The sequence below is a fragment of the Lissotriton helveticus genome, chromosome 2_1 (genome assembly GCF_964261635.1).
Source record: "Lissotriton helveticus chromosome 2_1, aLisHel1.1, whole genome shotgun sequence".
Taxonomy (NCBI): Eukaryota; Metazoa; Chordata; class Amphibia; order Caudata; family Salamandridae; genus Lissotriton; species Lissotriton helveticus.
Window position 1 is genome coordinate 1,189,804,833 of NC_136059.1, and position 20,880 is coordinate 1,189,825,712.

The 20,880-nt window shown below is 47.8% G+C and overlaps 1 protein-coding gene across 1 annotated transcript in view; it reads left to right on the forward strand.

The window, feature by feature from the left end:
- LOC144819668 (uncharacterized) overlaps positions 1–20,880 on the forward strand; it is a 510,454-nt gene that overhangs the window by 229,368 nt on the left and 260,206 nt on the right. The window contains exon 6 of the mRNA XM_078677472.1: positions 6,082–6,219. Within this exon, the coding sequence (XP_078533598.1) occupies positions 6,082–6,219 (138 nt within the window). The remainder of the gene's footprint in view (positions 1–6,081; positions 6,220–20,880) is intronic.

The window sequence follows — 20,880 nt, forward strand, 5'->3', positions numbered from 1 at the left end:
AATGTAAACGTCATGTTTTTCCCGGACTACACAGTCCAAGTACAGCATCAAAGGCACGATTTCTTGGAGGTTAAGCGGAGACTCAGAGAAGCGGGCTTGAAATATTCCCTCCTCTTTCCTGCCAAACTGAGAGTGGTGACACGGGACAAGACCTACTTCTTTAACACCCCAGGGGAGGTCGGTGACTGGCTGGACAGTGGTACAGATACGACGCCGCCGAGACAGGTACAGGGGAACGAGACGAGGCCGCGGCAACGTGGACCGCGCCGCCGCCGTGGGAACAGGGGTCAACAGAACCGACGACTGGAGGCACCATCGCGTCACTCCCCACCAGCGGATCAAATGCTTATGGAACAACAGGATGCGCTCCGCCGAATCTCCCAATTGAGCAACTCGCCTGAATCGGACGTCGCCGCGGACCCTAGCCAGCAGATCACTCCCAGTGATGACAAAGCCATTTATGGGATACCAGACTCCCAGGTGTCTGTGGAACTTCCGGAGGTCACACCGCAGACGGCAGACTTGCTCCACTGACGGAGACAGCACACACACTACGAAGCTCTTACTGCAGCGACAAGAATGGAGTGATGACTGAAGGGACAATCGGTCATGCTACATGCTGGGAGTCTGCCGCGGGGGCTTCCGCGACCAGGATGGCGGATGGCCTTACCGTCGCACTGTGAGTACTTCTCCTCGTCCCGTGGCCCTCGAGAAGATGGGGTGGTGGTGGACCAGTTTTGCCATATTTCCCGATCCTAACCCCCCAGGTCTGTGATACCACCTCCCCAGCTTCAGTGCATGGCCGGGGGCTGCGGCGACCCCCTATAACATATGACTTTCTCGCACTGTGAGGGCGGAGGGTCAGCAGCCGTTTGTACGCCCACTACAGAGACAGGCAGAGGGGGTGCTTCCCCCATGGAGCTAACGACGCCGGGTTCTGGCGCACTGACTTTGGCCGCATATACACTGGCCCATAAGGCCCAGGGAAGGGCTTTGATCTTCCTTACTGTGAACCTAATTGAACCGTCAGGACCGTGAGTTGTGCACGATCCCCCTAGAATCGAATAGTTGTCCCTCTTCTTTGAAGAGTATGGACGGTGGCCCGTTTCGCTGCTGCCCTTTTGGTATTTCAGGGAAGTTTCCCTACAGTTGGGTTTTGTTACTACATGTTTTTTCCCCCCTTTTTAATGTCTTCCTGATCTTTCATGAGGGCGGAGGGGGGGTGGCCGAGGGAGAGCCGGCGGTGGAGATAATGTGAATGGGTGCTGGACTGCAATTGCGGGGGTGGGGAAGGGGAATATACTGATGTACAATGACGACGAACAAAATATGTACCTGGAATATTAGGGGTATGCACACACTCATACTTGAAAAGACACCAGGTACACATCGCGCTACTGCAGGAGACACACTTGAACAAGGCGGAGGTGGTCGCACTGCGACGTAGATGGAGGGGGCAACTGTATGCTACTGAATACTCCTCGTTTGCCCGGGGAGCGCTAATATGGGTAAAGCCAGGTACTCCCTTTGCGATGACTGAAGTGCTAACTGATCCGGAGGGCAGGTATGTGCTGGTGAAGGGCCGCATGGATGGGCAACCTATAGTATTAGCGTCCATATACTCTCTGAATACGGAACAGGGGGGCTTCCTGGCACGCGTCTCGGAAAAACTGGCGCCCTGGCACGGAGTCCCCTGGGTTCTGGGGGGGGATTACAATACGGTATTAGATCCCGCACTGGACCGCTCGGCCCCGCCTAGGCACGATGCCACGTCTCTAGGAGCCATAAAGGCACTCACCCAGTGGGCGGCGCAGTGGGACCTGAGGGATGCATGGCGCGCACATCACCCTAACATTAGGATATACTCCTATTACTCAGGGGCACACTCGTTACATGTCCGCCTGGATAGATATATGGTGTCATCAGAACTGTTACCACACATAACTGACTTACAATATCTTGGCCGAACGCACTCTGACCACAACCCGCACACGCTGCTCATAGCCTGGGAGCGTCCCCACCCGCCCATCCCCACGTGGTGCTTACAGCCGGCCCTGCTACTAGACGCCCCTTTCCGCGACTCCCTGCAGGCACGTGTGGCAGATTATTTTACTGACAACTCAGGCACGGCGTCCTCCCCGCAAGTTGAGTGGGACGCCTTCAAGGTGGTGATGAGGGGTCACTGCTTGGGCACACAGGGCGGTATACAGAAACAGCTGGAGATCGACCTACGCCGGGTGGAGGCTGAATTGCTCTGCCGGGAACAGGAAGCGGTAGAGGGGACAGACGCCGGGCTGGATGAGACCCGCGCGGAACATGGGGCACTACTAGAACGACTGCGTCACGTTAATTATGCGGCGCATTCGGCGCGGACACACCAATACAGCGACAAACCCGGCAGACTGCTAGCCTGGCTAGTTAGACAAGAGAGCCGTACTGAGCCGATATCAGCCATCCGGACGACCATGGGCGACGTAGTGTACACACAGAGTAAGATACATCAGGCCTTTGTGCAGCATTATCAGGCCCTATACAGATCGCAGCTGAGGGTTTCGCCGGCGACCATAGCTGATTATCTAGAGAACATCCCGCTACCGTCCCTTACGGAAGCGCAGCGGGGAGACCTGGGGGCGCCTTTCACGCAGGAGGAGTTGCGTGAGGCTATCTTCGCACTATCCAATGGCAAATCACCGGGCCCAGACGGCCTGCCTGCCGAATTCTTTAAAGCCTGCTCAGATACACTGATCCCGGAACTGCTCAAAATGTATAATGCTGCAATAGAGGACTCGGCGCTTCCTGCCACACTGAATGAAGCCAACCTGGTTTCTCTTTTGAAGCCGGGTAGAGACGGAACCAACATGGGCTCCTACAGGCCCCTGGCTATGTTGAACACCGACTATAAGATCTTCACTTCTTTGCTGGCCCGACGCCTGGCTACAGATGTCCCTGCCTTGGTTCATACTGACCAAAATGGTTTCGTCCCAGCGAGAAGCACCTCGCGCAACATCCGCCGTCTCTTCCGTGTGCAGGAAACGGCAGTGTCTCACTGGCCGAGATCGGGTTGTCTGGTTCTGGACCTCGAGAAGGCCTTCGACTCGGTGGAGTGGCCTTACCTGGGGGCAGTGCTGGACAGATTTGACCTAGGTGGCGCATTCGAGGAAATGGTTGATCTCATCTACCAGCGGCCGAGTGTCAGGGTGCGAACGGGCAGGCTACTCTCTGAGGCGGTGCGGGTGCGCAGAGGCACCCGACAAGGTTGCCCACTGTCGCCCCTACTCTTTTCTCTGGCAATTGAACCCCTGGCAGCGCTACTACGATCGCGGGGGGCGGGATGGGGAATCCCGCTGGCTGATGGTACCCATATAGTCTCGCTGTACGCGGATGATTTACTTCTGTACGTACGAGACCTCACAGCAGTGCCTGATGAGCTGTCGGATATTTTCCAGACGTTCGAAACAGTATCGGGACTCAGGGTCAACTGGGCAAAGTCCGGACTGTACTCCTTCAGTCATGAAACGCGGGAGTGTGACGTGACCCTTGGGGGTGTCAGACTGACCTGGTATCCCACCTCCTTTAAGTATCTTGGAATCCACATACATAGACACTTGGAGACCATATTGGAGGGTAACCTGGGACGTGCCATGTCCTCTTTACGAGCACAGATGGCTTTCTGGAAGACGCTGCCCCTAAATGTACCGAGCAGGATTGCTCTGACCAAAATGATAGCTTTGCCCAGACTGCTCTATCACTTTGCCAACATCCCGTCCTACGTCCCCGCTAAATACTTCCGGGACCTGGAATCAATGGTCCGCAGCCTGATCTGGAATGGAGGGCACCCCCGTGTGGCCCTGACGAAATTATACTCCCCAGCGACAGAAGGCGGACGGGCAGTTCCTAATATGGAACTGTATTATCTGGCTGCGCAGCTACAATGGGTGACGCACTGGCTGAGTGGCACGCACTTGGAGGATACGGCCACCTCTACTTATATATGGACGCATACGCAGATATGCACACTGTTCCATCCCTTGACTAAAGGACCACGCCCGCTGCCCCTGCACGTGGCGGTGGCCCACAAGTGTTTCCTCCGCAGTTTAAAGCTGACCCGGGTAGTCAAGCCATATGCCCCTGCGATTCCTCTGTTGGGCACACCCAGGAGAGGCGGAACAGTGACGGCGCGCATTCTAGAGTGTTGGTCGGCGGTTGGAGTGGAGACAATAGGCGACCTTTATGCGGATGGAGCTATGCTTCTATTTGAGGAGCTGGCGGAGGGCACGGGTCTGCAGGCGGGGCAGTTCCTGACCCATGCGTCTATACTAAGGGCATACACGGACTCTTGGGGGGATGTTAGGGAGGAACCGCAGATGCATCATGTAATGCAGTACCTACATGTAATGGGCAACGGTACTCACATCATCCATTGGCTGGCACAGGCTCTCCTCCTACACTCACAGCGGTCCACACAGCCGGCGCGGGACAAGTGGGCGGCTCACCGACGAAGGGAATGGACGGATAAGGAATGGTCCATGATCCTAGCCTGCCCTATGAACATCCCGCGCAACGCCCGCTTCCGAACCATCCAATTTTACATAATACATCAGGCATACTTGTCGCCAGATAGGATCAACAAATATTCAAGATCAACACCGCTGCCTGTCCCAGATGCGACCTGATTGGCGCGGACATTTTGCATATGCTCTGGAATTTGCCCCACCCTAGCCACATACTGGGGGGAGGTAACGTCTCTCCTAACGTGCAGCGCTGGCCCTGGGCTACCACACACTTGGTAGGCATGCATACTGGGTCTATATGGCAGACATAAACTAAACAAGACACATGCCAGGTTCTGGGATCTAGGCCTCATTACAGCCAAGCGGTTGATCACTAAACATTGGAAAAAGAAGGAGCCGCCGATCCCTAAGTATTGGTGCGCTTCATTCACTAACTGGGCTAGGGCGGAAAGCGTGGCTTTACATCGGGAGGAGGTAGCGGGCTTGAGGCAGTTCCCCATTGCGCAGATTTGGGACGGCTTTGTGAGATCCCTCCAGCAAGAAGGTGCGACCAGGGGACTCATACAGGGTCCGCAATGAGCGAGATGACACGGGCGGAATAGCTGAAGGCACGCTCGGTGACTGAATGGTGTTTCCCCCCCCCCCTAGCGACATTCACACACTGAGGGCGCCGGCTGTGTGGCGTTTCTAAATCAGTGGGGACTGCCGCCCTCCCCGTTGTACGGAAAGCTGACACTTATACGCACTACATGTCTGGTACACTAACCAATGGATCGGGTAGACATTCACCTGCAGGCACAATGACGTACAGACCGATTACAGAGTCTTATTGACCGCCCTTTGCGGCGTCATTCCCTTTGATGCACTCTCCCTCCCCTACGACCCCCTCCCCCCCCCTCCCATACAACCACCCCCGTTTATATGTTATGGACTCTTACCTCCCACACGTAGTTTGTCAACCAGGAAGCACACACGAACACCGACTTGGACGAGGGCACTGGCGCAGGCCACGTCTCTCTCTACAGCTACACGGCAAACTACAGAGCCGCCCGCGCGAGTCGCTACACAATGCTGAGCAGAGAAGTAAGGTTCGGCTATCCCTCGGTGGGTGAGGCGATTCGAAGCGGAGGTAGGCCGCACATATGTCTCATTTGCATCCGCATTATTGACACGCAGCTGAGATCTGCAAGCAATCTTCCTGGGCTCGGGACACAGGGTTGCTGAAATGTTCTCTGATGATACAGCCGACTAGAGGGGACACACCGATGAGCAATGTCCAGTTTACAGAGTTGAAATGTTTACTCATATTTAATAAAACAAGACGTCCCTTATAAATATATAGCACGCAGGGGCACCTATAATGAGAAGGTTACTGTTCATGAAAAGCAAAGTTTGGTTGCCGGTACGCGACTGCATACATATTACTTGTGCTTCTTTGTATTATACATGCTTCCTCATGTTGCTGCCGGCCCTAAGGGTTGTAGGCTAAGCTATATGTACTGCATTGTGGAACATTAATAAACGTCTTTCAAAAAAAAAAAAAATTAAAGTACTTTAATTTTTAACCTAGGAAGAATCAAGAAAGTCCAGCCCTGCGGCTCCGGGAAGCCCTGCCTCCCGTCCTCCAACAAGACAGCCTTCACAACGCTGGAGCAGATCCCCCAGGAACCACCCTGATGACTCCAAGGACCTGGACTATGAATTTAATGTGAGTAGTGAATGCAGACAAACAGAGAGTGTTCAGAAACTGGAAGCTTCTCTGTGTAATAACTATTTCAGTCTTTTTGAGGAAGTGGCATTTTGTGGTAATAAAAAAAAAGATGCCCTAAACAGTGACACTGTATAAAGATGTAATATCATAACTCTTTTTGTGCATGAAGGCTTAAAATGATATACAACTGCTAGTTTTAGGTTCTTTCTACTTTATAGGATTGGCTTTGTCAGGTACATTTGAAAAAGTAAGATATATTTGTGGTGCCGTGATTCCCTAGTCCACATAAGTTTTAATAAAGAGGTTATCTTCTGTCCTGTGACTTTGAAGTAATAAGGCATTATTTCGAAATGTAAATATCAAGGTATGTTTATATTTTATAAAACAAAAAACTAAGACATGATTTTGTAAAATAAACTCTTACGAAGTGGGAGACACATAGCAACCAGGGGTTCCTGGACTGTAATCATGGTGATTGAATCTATTTGCCTCTCATATCCTGGGGCTGTCTTAATAGGGTCTTAAAAACTAAATGTACACCTTCAGCAAATGACTGTCAGGAACTCGGAAGCCAGGCACTCACAAAATAACTCTCAGCAGGAAGGAGGGGTAACACTGGGAAGCTATTACTAAGAGTGACCCGAAGAGGTTATGAATGTATGTGATACAGCGCGAACCTAGCCAGAAAGCACTGTAGCCCTGTACTGGGTCAGAGACAAGCATAAAGTCAACAAATGGTAGTAGAAGTGGATGTAATTTGGACTGTTAATGCATTGTGGCGTATTATTCCTTAAATAGATGTGTTTTCAACTTTCCCTAAATTGGAGCAGTATTGAAGCAGCCCCGATAGATACAAACATATTGTTCCAAATCCTGGGTGCATAGATTGTTTTTTTCTTTTTTACACTTCTTAGTCTATAGTGGGATGGTGTCCTAGCTGTGGGTGCACTGAGAACCATCAGAGATGGTGACCATGTCTGCAAGATAATCAAGGCTGCTGGTAATGATGGCTTTGTAAATTATGCATCTGGTTTTGAAGATGGTGCGGGCCTGCAAGAGGAGCCAATGGAGTTTCATTGGAATGGGATGATGTGCTTATATTTCTTTAGGTTCTGGATTAGATGTACTATGGTGTTTAAGGTTCTCTTTCAGGGGCTACTCACCAATAGTCTTGAACACTGAATAATCCCCGCCCACGTGCGGGATCCCAGAGAACATAGAAATATACATATATATATGTGTATGTTGGGGACCACAAGGGCCTAGAACTTCCGCGACACACATATATACATGTATATAAATACATAAATATGCAGCATAACATAATTCCAATATGCAAAATGCCAAAATTACATAGGTTTTTCTCTCCAAAAAATAATCTCCCACATACACTCTGTAATAGAGAATACATACTGTAATAGAGTCATACAAGAAAACCTTTATTTTCAGAAAGGAAATCAGGTAATAGCAGGCTGCATAGATGAATAAACATCACAGTTCAGTAAAAAAATGGCACCTTGCCTTTAAGGCTTCCAAGAACCTGGACTCCGTGCCTTTAAGACCTCCAGGAACCTCTCTGCTCCCATCATGCACCACAGGTAACAGTTAGGGCAGTTCCTTTTTCGGGCTCATTCTGTGAGGATCCTGGAGCTTGAGCTCAGCAGTTTTTGATTATCTTTAGTCAGAAATTTGTTTTTTCTCTCACTTTTCGACATTTTTGACTGCTGGTTGATATTTATTTATCTGTTGTGACACTTTTAATATCTTTTTCTGTCAGAATGCCAGCATTATTCCACAAATGTCCATCATGTGGTAAAAAAAAGGCAAAATATGACCCACACTCAGTGTGCATCGTGTGTCTGCCATCTTCACACAAGCCTGATATTTGTAATTATTGTCAGAAATTTTCAAAACTGACTTTTCGGGACAGAGAGAGGATTAAGCTCTATGCCTTGCTGGAGAGAGGTATAAGTCATCATAGAAGTAGCCTTGGGAGCGGCCAAGAGCCTTCATCTCTTCAGGAACACAGAAAACGGCGAAGATCTACCTCTCCAGAGTCCAGAAAGAGAGAGATTCCTGACTGCTCTCTGTCGGCATCGAGATCGCCGTCGAAAAAGCAGGCAAGACACTCATCAGCGTCGAGGGACAGATTGCCGTCGAGACGACAACACTCTCTATCACACAAAAGTAAGTCGACGTCGAGACATACTTCGGGATCGAAGTATGCTGGTCCAAAAAGACCTTACAGGCACCTGTTGACGTCGAAACATCCGTCGAGAGCGAGGAACACTCCGCCGCCTTCTCGGAGGTCACCGGTGAAGACTCTGGCGAGAGCTTACCGACTGTCGACGTTGTGATCTCCGTCGCAGTCAAGGCGCTCACCGTCGAGAAAATCAACGCCGAAGAAGCGCCAGAGACAATTGATGTCGAAATCACAGGTTCGCCTGTGTGGGCGTTCGACGTCGAAGACGACGCCGAGATCGAGGAGATGAGAATCTTCCAGCATCTGGCCGCCAAGGAAGTCGACGTCGAAGACAGCACAGTCGGTGTCGTCGAGGCATTGGGCAACGTCGAGAGACAAAAATCCTGTCGTCGTCTCTGAGGAGGCTACAGAGAGGGTAAGGTTGACGTCAAGGTCACAACCTTCGACGTCGAGAAGACCTTCATCATCCCTGGGCCTTAACATAGTCTAGATTTCACCGGAGGTCTTTCCGGTTCCGCCCATAAAGTCACATCCTTTCAATCTTTCGCCAAGATGACTGGAAGGTACTGGACAGTCGATAGTAGGGGGTGCTGGTCATAGAATTTCTGATTCTGACTACTCTTGCACCTACTCACCGTCAAGAGTTCCCAGGAGTCCTCCTCCAACAACATCAACGAGGGTTTCTCCGAAAAGAACCCCGAGAATGTCAAGTTCCCCATCCTCCCACCAAACGAAGTCACAGGAGCACTCTCGCTCGCATCATGCTTCCTATCCTAAAAGAAGGAGGCGAAGATCACCAACGTGGTCCACATCCACCAGATCTCCGATCAAGAACTATTCACCAACTCTGTCTGCAACACCACCATCCAGAGTATCCCCAATTGACGACATTGGAACCTTCAATGACGTTCTCTGCTGAGGGGCCAAAAAGCTCAACATCAGTATGTTGGCCCTGACGGTCTCCACGTCCGTGATCTTTGAGACCCTATACCATCGATCGTCAACCAGATCTCTGCTGCCTCTAGTCCCAGGCCTCGTAGAGCCTGCCATGCAGAGTTTCTTAAACCATTCCACCGTGGGCGCAGTACCATCTCGTATCGCAAAAAAAATACAGAGCACCGGATCAAGACCCACTTTTCCTGTGTTCAGACCCCCCACCAGACTCAGTCATTGTGGCGGCGGCCAGGAAGGCACACTCTGCGGCATCTTCCTCATCATTCCCTCCTGAGAAAGACAGCAAGAATATGGATTCACTTGGCACGAGGATGTGTAATACCTCTGCCTCAGTTATAAAGGTGGCCAGCGCATCAGCTCTCCTAGCCAGGTACGCGAGGTCTCTCTGGTATTCCCTTGCCAGACTCACAGAAAAACTCCTGAAAGAAGACGAGCAGGACTTTCAGGAGATATTGCAAGAAGGAGGCTTGGTGGCGAACGAGGCGATAAGTGCGGCTGCAGACGCATCTGATCTGACCGCACATGGCTATTTCCAGAGTATCTGCTCCTGACGCTCGGCCTGTCTCACAGGCCTGAAGCCAGATGCCCAATGAAGGATTGTCAACCTTCTGTTTAATGGGCCTTCGCTGTTTGGCTCTGAGATGAATGAGGAGATTGCCAAAATGAAGACGGAATTGGACACTGTGAAGGCCGTTGGTCTAGAGAAGCGGAAAGAATTTAGGAAACGCTTCTGCCCATATGACAGACGCTCCTCCCAACAGAGGGTTCAAACTCCTCAGTGGTCATCCCAAAATCAGCAGCAGGAGAGGTCGCAGTTCCATCAACGACGACCTGGTAGAAGGAGAGGAAACAACAGGCAGCAGGCATCAGCTGCTAAACAGCCAGCCAAGCATTAAGCAGAGGCTTCCTCTGTGCCCGTTAGCCACTCCGGTAGGAGAAAGTGTCACTTTTCCTCTGGAAGAGTGGGGATCCATAACAAAAGACTAATGGGTGCTGAATATTGTTCAAAATGGATAGTTGCTGAGGTTCAAAGCCCCACCTCCATCAGTTTTTCCTCAAAGCAGATCCAACCAACATCATCTATTTTTGCAGAAAGAGGTGCACAGTCTTCTACAAAAAACACCATAGAGAAGGTTCCAAAGCACCAGCAAGGACAAGGAATTAACTCTCATTACTTCCTGGTCAAAAAAAGAGTCCCGACCAGAGAATACAGACCAATTCTTGATCTACGGCTCTTGAACAAGTTCAGCCGTATGAAAAATTTCGGATGTTGGCCCTGCATCAGATTTTCCCTCTTCTACATCAAGGAGACTGGATTTGTGCTATAGACTTGCAAGGTGCCTACTTCCATATCCAAGAGTCATCGCAAGTTTCTCCATTTTCAAGTAACCCATCAGCATTTTCAATTTTGAGTTCTCCCATTCGGGCTCAAGCCAGCCCCTCCGAACGTTCTCGAAATGCATGGCGGTGGTGGCAGCATTTCTATGCAAGCGCAAAATCTTCATTTACCCCTATCTGGACGATTGGCTCCTGAAGAGTACCACACCTTCCCTGCTTCAGAGTCATCTCAACTACTGTCTCCAGCTGTTGAACACGCTGGGGCTTCAGGTCAACTTCAAGAAGTCGGTCTTCAGCCCGACACAGAAAATCCATTACCTGGGCGCTTCACTTGATACCGCAAAGGCAAGCGTGTGTCCTTCGGAGGAGAGGTTATCTTCAATCAGAAGCAAAGGTCGCGATCTCCTCAGTGCAAGTCATACCACAGTCAGACAGGTTTTGTTACTGTTGGGCTCCATGGCCTCTTGCGTGTTCATCGTCCCCAATGCCAGATTGAACATGCGTCCTCTGCAGCAGTCTCTAGAGGACCAGTGGATGCAAGTCTCAGGTCACTGGGAAGACCGTGTGACTCTACCTCAATCTGCCAAGGACTCCATCAGATGGTGGATGAAGCAGGCACACCTGTTAAAGGGAGTCCCATTCCATCAAGACATTCCCACTCAGATTATAGTCACGGATGCTTCCCTGCAAGTTTGGGGAGCGCACATGGGGTCCCTTAAAGTACAAGGTCTCTGGTCAGAGACAGAACAAGGATATCACATCATCTTCCTTAAGTTAAGAGTCATTCACCTGGCTCTCAAGTCTCTGTATCCTTCTCTCCAGTCCATCTCCCTCTTGGTTCAGACAGACAACACCACAACAATGTATTATCTGAACAAGCAGGGGGGCACCAGGTGAGAACTCTCTCTCTCTGGAGGCACAGACCATTTGGAAATGGCTTCTCGCAAGAGGTCTCAGCATCGTGGCCATTCATCTTCCTGCTTCCATGAACGTCCAAGCAGACTCACTAAGCAGGGACTTCGTAGAAGCACATGACTGGGTGCTAAACAGTGAAGTCATGCAAGACATCTTCCCGACAATGGGGAGTGCAAGACATCGACCTCTTTGCAAACGGGGCCAACACCAAATGCCCCGTCTTTTCATCAAGGTTTCCCCAACCAGGATCTCGAGGTAATGCCCTTTTGAAAAGCTGGTCTCAGACATTACTGCACGCCTTTCCACCGCCTTCACTGATCGTTGCAGTGATCAACAAATTTTACAGGACCAACACCAGAATGATCCTAATAGCTCCGGAGTGGCCGTGTCAGTGGTGGTACCCGGACCTTCTGCAATTATCCGAGGTGCCACACGGGAGGTTGCCTTGCCATCCAGATCTGTTGTCCAACAACGAGGGGAGAGTGTTTTATCCCAATCTGTCATCCCTGAGATTGACAGCATGGCTCCTAAGGGGCTTCAATATGGACAGCTAGACTTACCAGTGGATTTTATGACTAACCTGAAGGAAGCCAAGAGACCTTCCACCAGAAAATCCTATGCTTTCAAGTGGAAGCGGTACTACCTGTGGTGCAGGGACAATACTCATGATCCGGTCAAGGCTCAAGAGAAGGCACTGTTGCCATACCTACTACATTTGGCCAAGTATGGTCTGCAGTTCTCTTCGATTAAAGTGCATCTAGCTGCTATCATTGCATACAGGAAATCTGCTACACAGATTTCTTTTTTTAAATGTCAGTGGTTAAAGATTTCCTTGAAGGGATAAAAAAGGTTTACAAGTGAGATCACCATCTCCTCCTTGGGAGCTCAATATAGTCCTTACAAAACGTATGGATGCTCCTTTTGAGTCGATTCACAAGGCCTTTCTGCAACATTTATCATGGAAAAGGGCCTTTTTAGTCGCCATCACTTCTGCCCGCAGGGTTAGTGAGACACAGGCTTTGTGTTGTAGAGAACCTTATACTGTTTATAATGCCAACAGGGTGGTTTTAAGGACCCATCTGAGTTTCCTGCCAAAGGTGGTCTTGGATTTCCACATCAATCAGGCTATCACCACCTTTTTCCCCAATCCCTCTACTCCCCCGGAGAGATCCCTCCATTCTTTAGACCTCAAGAGTGTTTTGAAATTTTATCTTGACAAAACTAAGTGCTTGAGAAAGACAGACCAGTTGTTTGTTACCTATGGTGTCATAAATACCGGTTCAGCAGCTTCTAAAAGATCCATCTCTAGATGGATAGTTTGGTGCATATCTTTTTCCTACCAACTGGTTCTTCAGGGCAAACCCAAAGCACATTCTACCAGGGGGAAAGCTTCTACTATGGCCCTACTGAGAAATGTTCCTATGTCAGAAATTTGTAAAGCAGCAACTTGGCGCTTGGTTCATACTTTCACCCTCCATTACTGCTTGGATTCTGATGCACAGGCGGATGCCCAAGTTGGGCAAGCCTCACTGAGGAATTTATTTGCTTGATTTCATGTTAAGATGCTCTGTTACCTGTTTTTCAATACTATTTGCTTGTCCGCGAGGTAGTGGGTATGGGCTTGCTACTCTATTCAGTGCTTATGACTACTGATGAGTATCCCCTGGAAGAGAAGGATTAGTTACTTAACTGTAATCCTAGTTCTCTTTCAGGGGTATACTAATCAAAGTCATAAGCAACCCTCCCACCTACCCGGACGAGCATTTTTAGTACATTATTGTAGTGATTGCATCCTATATTCAGGTTGCTACAAGTTAATACACCGTAAAAAAGAACTGACCTAACTGTCACTTGTGGTGCATGATTGGAGCTGACGGGCTCCTGGAGGTCTAAAAGGCACGGTGTCCAATTTCTTGGAAGCCTTAAAGGCAAAGTGCCAGTTTTTTACTCTACCGTGATGTTTATTCATCTTTGCAGTCTATGGGCTAAATGCCTGCTATTACCTGTTTTTCCTTTCTGAAAATAAAGGTTTTCTTGTATGACACTATTACAGTGTATGTTCTTTATTACAGAGTGTATGTGGGAGATTATTTTTTGTACAATCAATCAATCAATCAATCATAACACTTGTAAAGCGCTACTCACCCGGAAGGGTCTCAAGGCGCTAGGGGGATGGGGGCCGCTACTGCTCGAACAGCCAGGTCTTGAGTTGTCTCCTGAAGGCGAGGTGGTCCTGGGTCAGCTGAAGAAAAACCTATGTCATTTTGGCATTTTGCCCTATTGGAATTATGTTGGGCTGCATATTTATGTATTTATATACATGTATATATGTATGTCGCGGAAGTGCTAGGCACTTGTGGTCCCTAAAATACACATATATGTATATTTCGATATGCTCCGGGATACCGCACGTGGGCGGGGATTATTCAGTGCTTATGACTTTGATGAATATACCCCTGAAAGAGAACTAAGATTAAAGGTAAGTAACTAATCTTTCCTTTAAGTGGTGCTAGTGTGGAGTCCAAGAGGCAATGTTGTAGGGCTTTACCACCATCCAAATATAAGTGTATGAGGGCTTGGAGAGCACTTCTGAAGTCACTTCCTAGGAGAATTGTTTTTCCTTTCTTTGACGAAAGAGCTGATACCAGGCTGTCTTTATTTATTTGGCAGGTAATATTGAGGGTGGGATTGGTGTTCAGAGTGAATTCAACAACTTGGCTTTCAGTGAATGTTGGGGTTCGAAACAGTCAAAGTTCATGTCATTGAGCCATGTTTGTAATGTTTCTTGTTTGTTGTTGATTGCAAATAATAGGAATTCTGTCTTGGATGGGATGAGCTTAAGGCCGGCACAGGATACCCATGTCCAGATATTGTGATGACCAGTGGCGCCCGCCACATTCAAAAAGTGGTGGAGCGGGGAAGGAGGGCGCGCGGGGGTAGCACAGGAGGGGGCATGGGGGAAAGAGGGACAAGGGACTTTAATACTAATAGAAATGTTTAAAAAAAGTTAAACTTACCTGCTGCCGGCCGCCTTCCACATCGTGCCTCGGTGCTGGGTCTTTTGTGTCCCGCAGAGACTGGGACTACGTCACAGTCTCCCTGTCCAATCCTCTGCTGCAGAGCAGCACGGGGATTGGCATGAGTGGGCTGAAAAGATGCTCTGCTCAGGGAGTCTTTGGGGTTTCATTACTGCCGGGTTAGAGAAACTTAAATGTGCATGAGTGTTTTGGTCGACCTGAGATTGCCGGCCAGACACACACCCGCACTTAGAGAGTGCATATAGCACTCCTCCTCCCCCCTCCCATGCCCCGACCCGCCCCTCACTGCACACGCTGGCTAAGCCAGCTGCTTAAAAATAAAATGAAAAGAAATATCGTTATTTTTTTTGCTGCTGGCTCTGAGCCAGTGGTGGCGATGCTCCTCCACCATTGCAGAGGAGCCGCCCCTGGCGAAGCAGTCTTTGAAGCATTGGATGTCTGAAGCAGAAGAGACTTTCAAGTAGGATCCTATTTAAAGCTCCATGGTGTATAAGGCTGAGGTGGTTGACGGTGCCAAAGGCGGCTAAGAAGTCTAGCAATAGCAGGAGAAAGGGTTCAAGGTAAAAAAAGTAAAAGTAGAGGGAAAAGCCTTCATGTTCATCAACCTTTTGAGAGCAGCACCAAGAAAACAAAGGAACAGGTCAGGGCCCCAGACTAACTCTGAACTTCTAAAGAGACCTCGCTTTCCAGTCATCCCCACAACCTCCAGTCTGGGGACTCAATCTAGCTACAGGAATACCAGCAACAAACATTGCTAGGCTGGCAGGTTACTGCCATTTTGTACACCTTGCTGACAGTGGAGGTCCAAAATGGATTCTAGTGTGTCGACAATCATCCATGACACAACCATTCTTGATTCATCCTACTTCACACATATAGCACTTATGCATCTGACCATACTCACTGGATGTTTTAAAAGACTGGATTGCAGAAGGTTAGACAAAGCATTTCACAGGAGACACATATAAACCGACAGCCCCATACAGGGAACAGAAATGCTCTGTCATGCAATTATACATTAACAGGTTCCCTCCACTGCCCATCTAGGGCAATTGGTTCGAGCTGACTGTATTCACAGTCACTACAGAAGGCAAGGATGGAGTGGCCATCCTAACCGCAAAGGCTCATGTGGTATCGCAATAAATAACTCAGATTTTCTAAGCATACACATGTGATTGTCATGTGCACCAAAGCCAAAAGAAAGCAAAACATTGACAAAGCCAGCACGGTGTGTACCAGCTTTGAAAGGCTTTAGTTGACTTTTTTTTTGCCAACCTTGTTGCTGAAGCTAAAAAGAAAGGAAAAACCAATCCTTGTTTGGTGATACCTAACAGCATTGACAGACATATAAAAGAGAAAATAGCCAGCCTGACAATGATGGTATATATATATGCAGATTCATCACCTAGTATATACCATGACAATGCCGCGCCCATTTTTTATCATTCGAAGATGGTTGATACCAGATATGGAGTGGTAAATTAACAAATATTCATGAAAGTGCATTAAAGAAATAGAAGCAATGTGGTGGCAAATTGCAGCTATCCGGCCCTCTAAAAAAAATGAAAATAATGAAAATGAAAGGCAGAAAGCGCAGGGACCTGGAGGTTGAGGGACCCTCCGGGGGTAGCAATTCAATGCTGTAAGAAATAGACAGCAACAGTCAACAGGGAGGGGTATGGGTAGCAATGGAAAACTGTGGTGTACATCGGAAATAAAATTAGCACCACAGACAAGTGTGGGGTATACAATGGATGATCTGGGGCAGCAACATAGAGAGCAGGAGAATGTGAGAGGTAAGTGGAACGTGTGAGAATGAGAGTTAGAAACTTTATCCAGTATTGGATCTTTCATAGATTCACATGCTTGAATCATCACCGTTGTTGAGGTGGGAGTCCCACAGTACTATAATAAAGCAGTATGTATTAGAATTATAGGCTATAATGTCAATGGAAAAATACAGTTTAATTGCCTATCTACATCCTTATTAAAAAAAGGACCAAACTCAAACTACAACCAATCAGGCACCAGCACCCTCTAGAACACTACCAACAGAGACTAAGTCCCTCAGATCTTTTAACGCATGTCGTGGGAAGGGAGTCTCCCTGAGCTCTCCTCAGCTATCTACCATTTGATATTTTAAAACTGTATTTTTATATATATGGAAATGCCTTTAAAAGGTGCTTTCTTGATCACTGACTCTGTGGTTTCGGGAAAGCTCCCTTCCTCAATGTCTTGACATTGAGGAAGGGAGCTTTCCCGAAACGCGTCTGTCTTGTCAATAAAGCTTTCGAGAAAACCGGAATGTCCCGGGCGCGCTGCCTTTCTTTTCCAAGGATTTGGGGAGAGTTTGGAGCGTTCATATATATATATATATATATATTCCATATGAAAGTACACCACCATTGAGGCACCACACATCGTCGTTTTGAACACCTTCTTTATTGGCAAGGCAGCAGGTGAAACAGCAGCACCCCGTCAGTTAAAAACTTCTCCTTCTCCAAACGCGTTTCAGGCTGCCATAGCCTTTGTTCACTGGAATCATCTTGAAAGCAAAAGCGGCAACAAGTTCTTCCGCCGCACTGTCAGCATTTTCAATTGTTAGCTCCGCCCTAATGGGCGTGTCATCAGACAGTATTCTGGTCTTAGTAGTTTTAAAGTCAATGTGACATGCCGCTGTGCCCGCAATTCAATAATATTCATAATCCTTTAGTAGGTATCTGTACAGGAGGATGCTGGGTCCCATGCTAATATTGTCCTTGTCAAAGCGGGCACGACGTTCCTCTAGCGCTGTAATACTGCAGCGCTCGGAGCTGCTCTTCCGCAGCGGGGTTCCTCGCGATCTGGCATCGACCACCGATATATATATATATATACTCTATGGTGCACTGGGAGCTGAAATATATATATATATATATATATATATATATATATTCTCACCAGCCATACTTCACAATTCAAAGAAGGCGCTGACTCCGTGAATCTGAATCCAAATGTTTATTCTTAAGATCAGTTGCTGCTTAGACGCGTTTCGGCGTTACCGCCTTGTTCACTACATCTGCTGTTATGTTTGGGGCATGTATATATACACAAGAACATGGGTGTGTCTATCAATTAGTGTGACAGGTTAAAACCAGATGTTGCCATGGTTACATAGTGGCAGTGCCTGTCTTTGTTAGTCTTTTTACACTTTTTTTTTGTATATATTACAAGCATTGTATTGGAAACAATTATATAGATGTCTCAAAGAAATCACAAAATTAAAAAGTGTCTTTAGCTTTTCTGAAACCTCTTACTCATTCAACAATGTGCCACAGTGATAGCTGAATTTAAGGTTTACAGAAACCAAAAGTAAGTAAAGGGAAATTATAACGTGAGTGACAACATTTAAATTAACACATTTTGCTTTCCCATTATGCTAGTCCCTGCCATGAATGTTCCTGTATATAGGCCCTGTTCTAGTAGCCCATCTGGTTTGCCTGTCTGCAGTAACATGCGCCGCGCCATGTGGACGCTGCGGCATGCACAGGGATACGTTTCCCTCAGCCGCTTCCCGGGGAAAGACAGGGTATTTTTACAGAATCAATCGGACAATGCTCGTCTGAATCAGGGTAAGTGTCCAGATGTGGGGCGTTATTACACGGCAGACTCCGAAAGGTGGATTGGTATGCTTCATTGATTTTTACCGAATTGCTTGTCTGAGTCAGTGCTCGAACCGGGCATTCGCGGGTGAGTGTGTCCGCGGTTTGCCGTGCATGGCTGTCGGTAAATGATTTTAACAAACAGCCTGTCTCGCTTAGTGCTTCCTCTGTGGGAATTTACTTAACAACATACTGGGCTTTCCGCGGAACGGTGTGTAGCTAATAGTTAGTGCTACGCGGTAATCGAGAAACAGGCACCCCATGAATGTGGTATCTAAAATCACGGCTATGTATTCGGGGTGACACAGTGGTCTCCGAATCTTGGGGCTACTTAAAAAAGAGGATAATTGGCGGTAATCCGATGGACCTATTAGTGGACCAAATCACAGGGTGAAAGAGCTCTCAGTAGGGTCATGGCATGGCGGGCAGGTCATGGGCATGTGTTATTGTGTTGGTGGAAAGTGCTAAAGAAATTTAGTGGTGTACCATACTGACAAGGAATATGTCTGATGGTGTGCTCTAAGGTGCCCATGTAGAATCCCGTGATTAGTGTCGTGTGTGAACTGCAGATGTTATACGAATGGTCACAGGGGAGGAACACAAACGAAGCAGGCATTACATTACAGGTGGACACTTAAGGCTTTGTCCGCATTTAATCCAAATGGGATCTTGGAATTCAAAAGTATAATGTACCTTGATTCCAAGCGGCGCAACGCCAATAGGCGGTTCCCTCCTCTGATGTTTCTAGGAATGCTGTCAATCACGAAGTATTGGATATTGTTCGCATTGCCATTATGCGCTTCGTGAATGTGTCTGGCTACCGGATATGCCGGATCATTGTTTGAAATAGCTCGCAAGTGCTGTAGAATCCGCACATGTGCTGGATGGATTGTAGAACCCACATACCTCTTGCCACAGGAACACACCAGTACATATATGGCAAAGTCTGTTTTGCATGAGAATGCATCCCTCAACAAGTATGGTTTGTTTCTGAAAGGGACGTGTACTCTGGTTGTGTTAATGCCATGTGTGCACGCTTTACACTTGCTGCATTTCTTGAAGCCTTTTTGAGAATTGAGCCAGTTTTTCGTCTTTTTAAGTATTGGCGCATTGCAGACAAGTTTGTTTCTCATAGATTTGGCTTTCCTGAATGTGATCAAAGGATTCTTGCCCACTGTTTCCCCTATGCTGGTATCACCCCGGACTAATGGCCAGTGTCTTCTCAGAATTCTGCGGAGATTCATGTGGTATCTGTTATACCCTGTTATTAATCTCGGGGGAGTTCTCTTCTCCTGATCTAGATCTTTTACCACACTCTTGGGGAAAATTAACTCTGTCCTGTTTTTGACACTACATTTTGCCTCCGCCTTCTGGCATGTGTTCTCAGTGTACCCCCTCTTTCTTAGTCTATTGAATAGCTCTTGTTTGGCACTGGTGAGTCCTTCAGGGGTGCTACAGTTCCGTGTCATTCTGAGGCACTCTGCATATGGGATTGACTGTTTTAATGGTGTGGGGTGAAAACTGTGTGCATGGAGAAGGGCGTTCCCTGCAGTGGGTTTTCTGTATGTGCGTGTCTGTATCTTGTTGTTTTGCACATATAATTCAAGATCAAGAAATTGGATATTGACATTACTGGTGGTACAAGTGAATTTTAAATTAAGCATGTTTTCATTCAGAGCTACTGCAAAACTTTCTGCATCTTTGTCATTGCCCTGCCAAAGGATGAAAATGTCATCGATGTACCTCTTGTACATCACTATGTTGTTTTGCATGGTATCACAGTGCTGAACTTTAAGTACCTGCTCCTCCCACCAGCCCATATGCAGATTCGCATAGCTGTGGGAGAAGCAAGTTCCCATGGCCGAACCCTGGAGCTGTTTATAATGCAGTCTGTCAAAGATGAAAGTATTGTTTGTCAGACACCACTCTGCCATTTCCAACAACATTTTCGTGTGGTTGTATAGTTCAATGGGTCTCTTTCCTAGATAGTATTCCATGGCTTTCAGCCCGTCCCGGTGTCTGATGCTGGTGTACAGCGATTGGACATCTAATGTCATAAATAGATAATTATCTTGCCATTCAATATATATATGTACATATATCATTTTTTCTCTCACCAATGCAGCTCCCAATAGGAGGCTAAACAATGTGATTACACATATGAAGACTGTATTTGCCAATACATAAAAACACAAGAGGGCAAGTAGCACTTGCACTGTCTTTTTTAATGAGCAAAGCATTCATAAAGCATACAAACTGCAAATAATGTAGACATTGTTAGCCTACAGGCTGCATTGTAAACAATAACATAGAAAATGAAAGCATTTTGAACAAAAACTGGCACCTTGGGCCTGATTTATGAGGCTGTGCATCAGTTTTGCGCTTCCAATGCGTCACTTTTTGTGACGCATCGGTGGCGTAAAACATGCCTCCTGTTGCGCACTATTTACAAAGTGACGCATCTAAGCAGATGCGTCACTTTGTAAACCCCTGCGCTACATTATACCTGCACCAGGTATAATGTATGCAGGGGGGGCGTTTCCCCGCAAAAAGCCTTGTAGAAGTGACG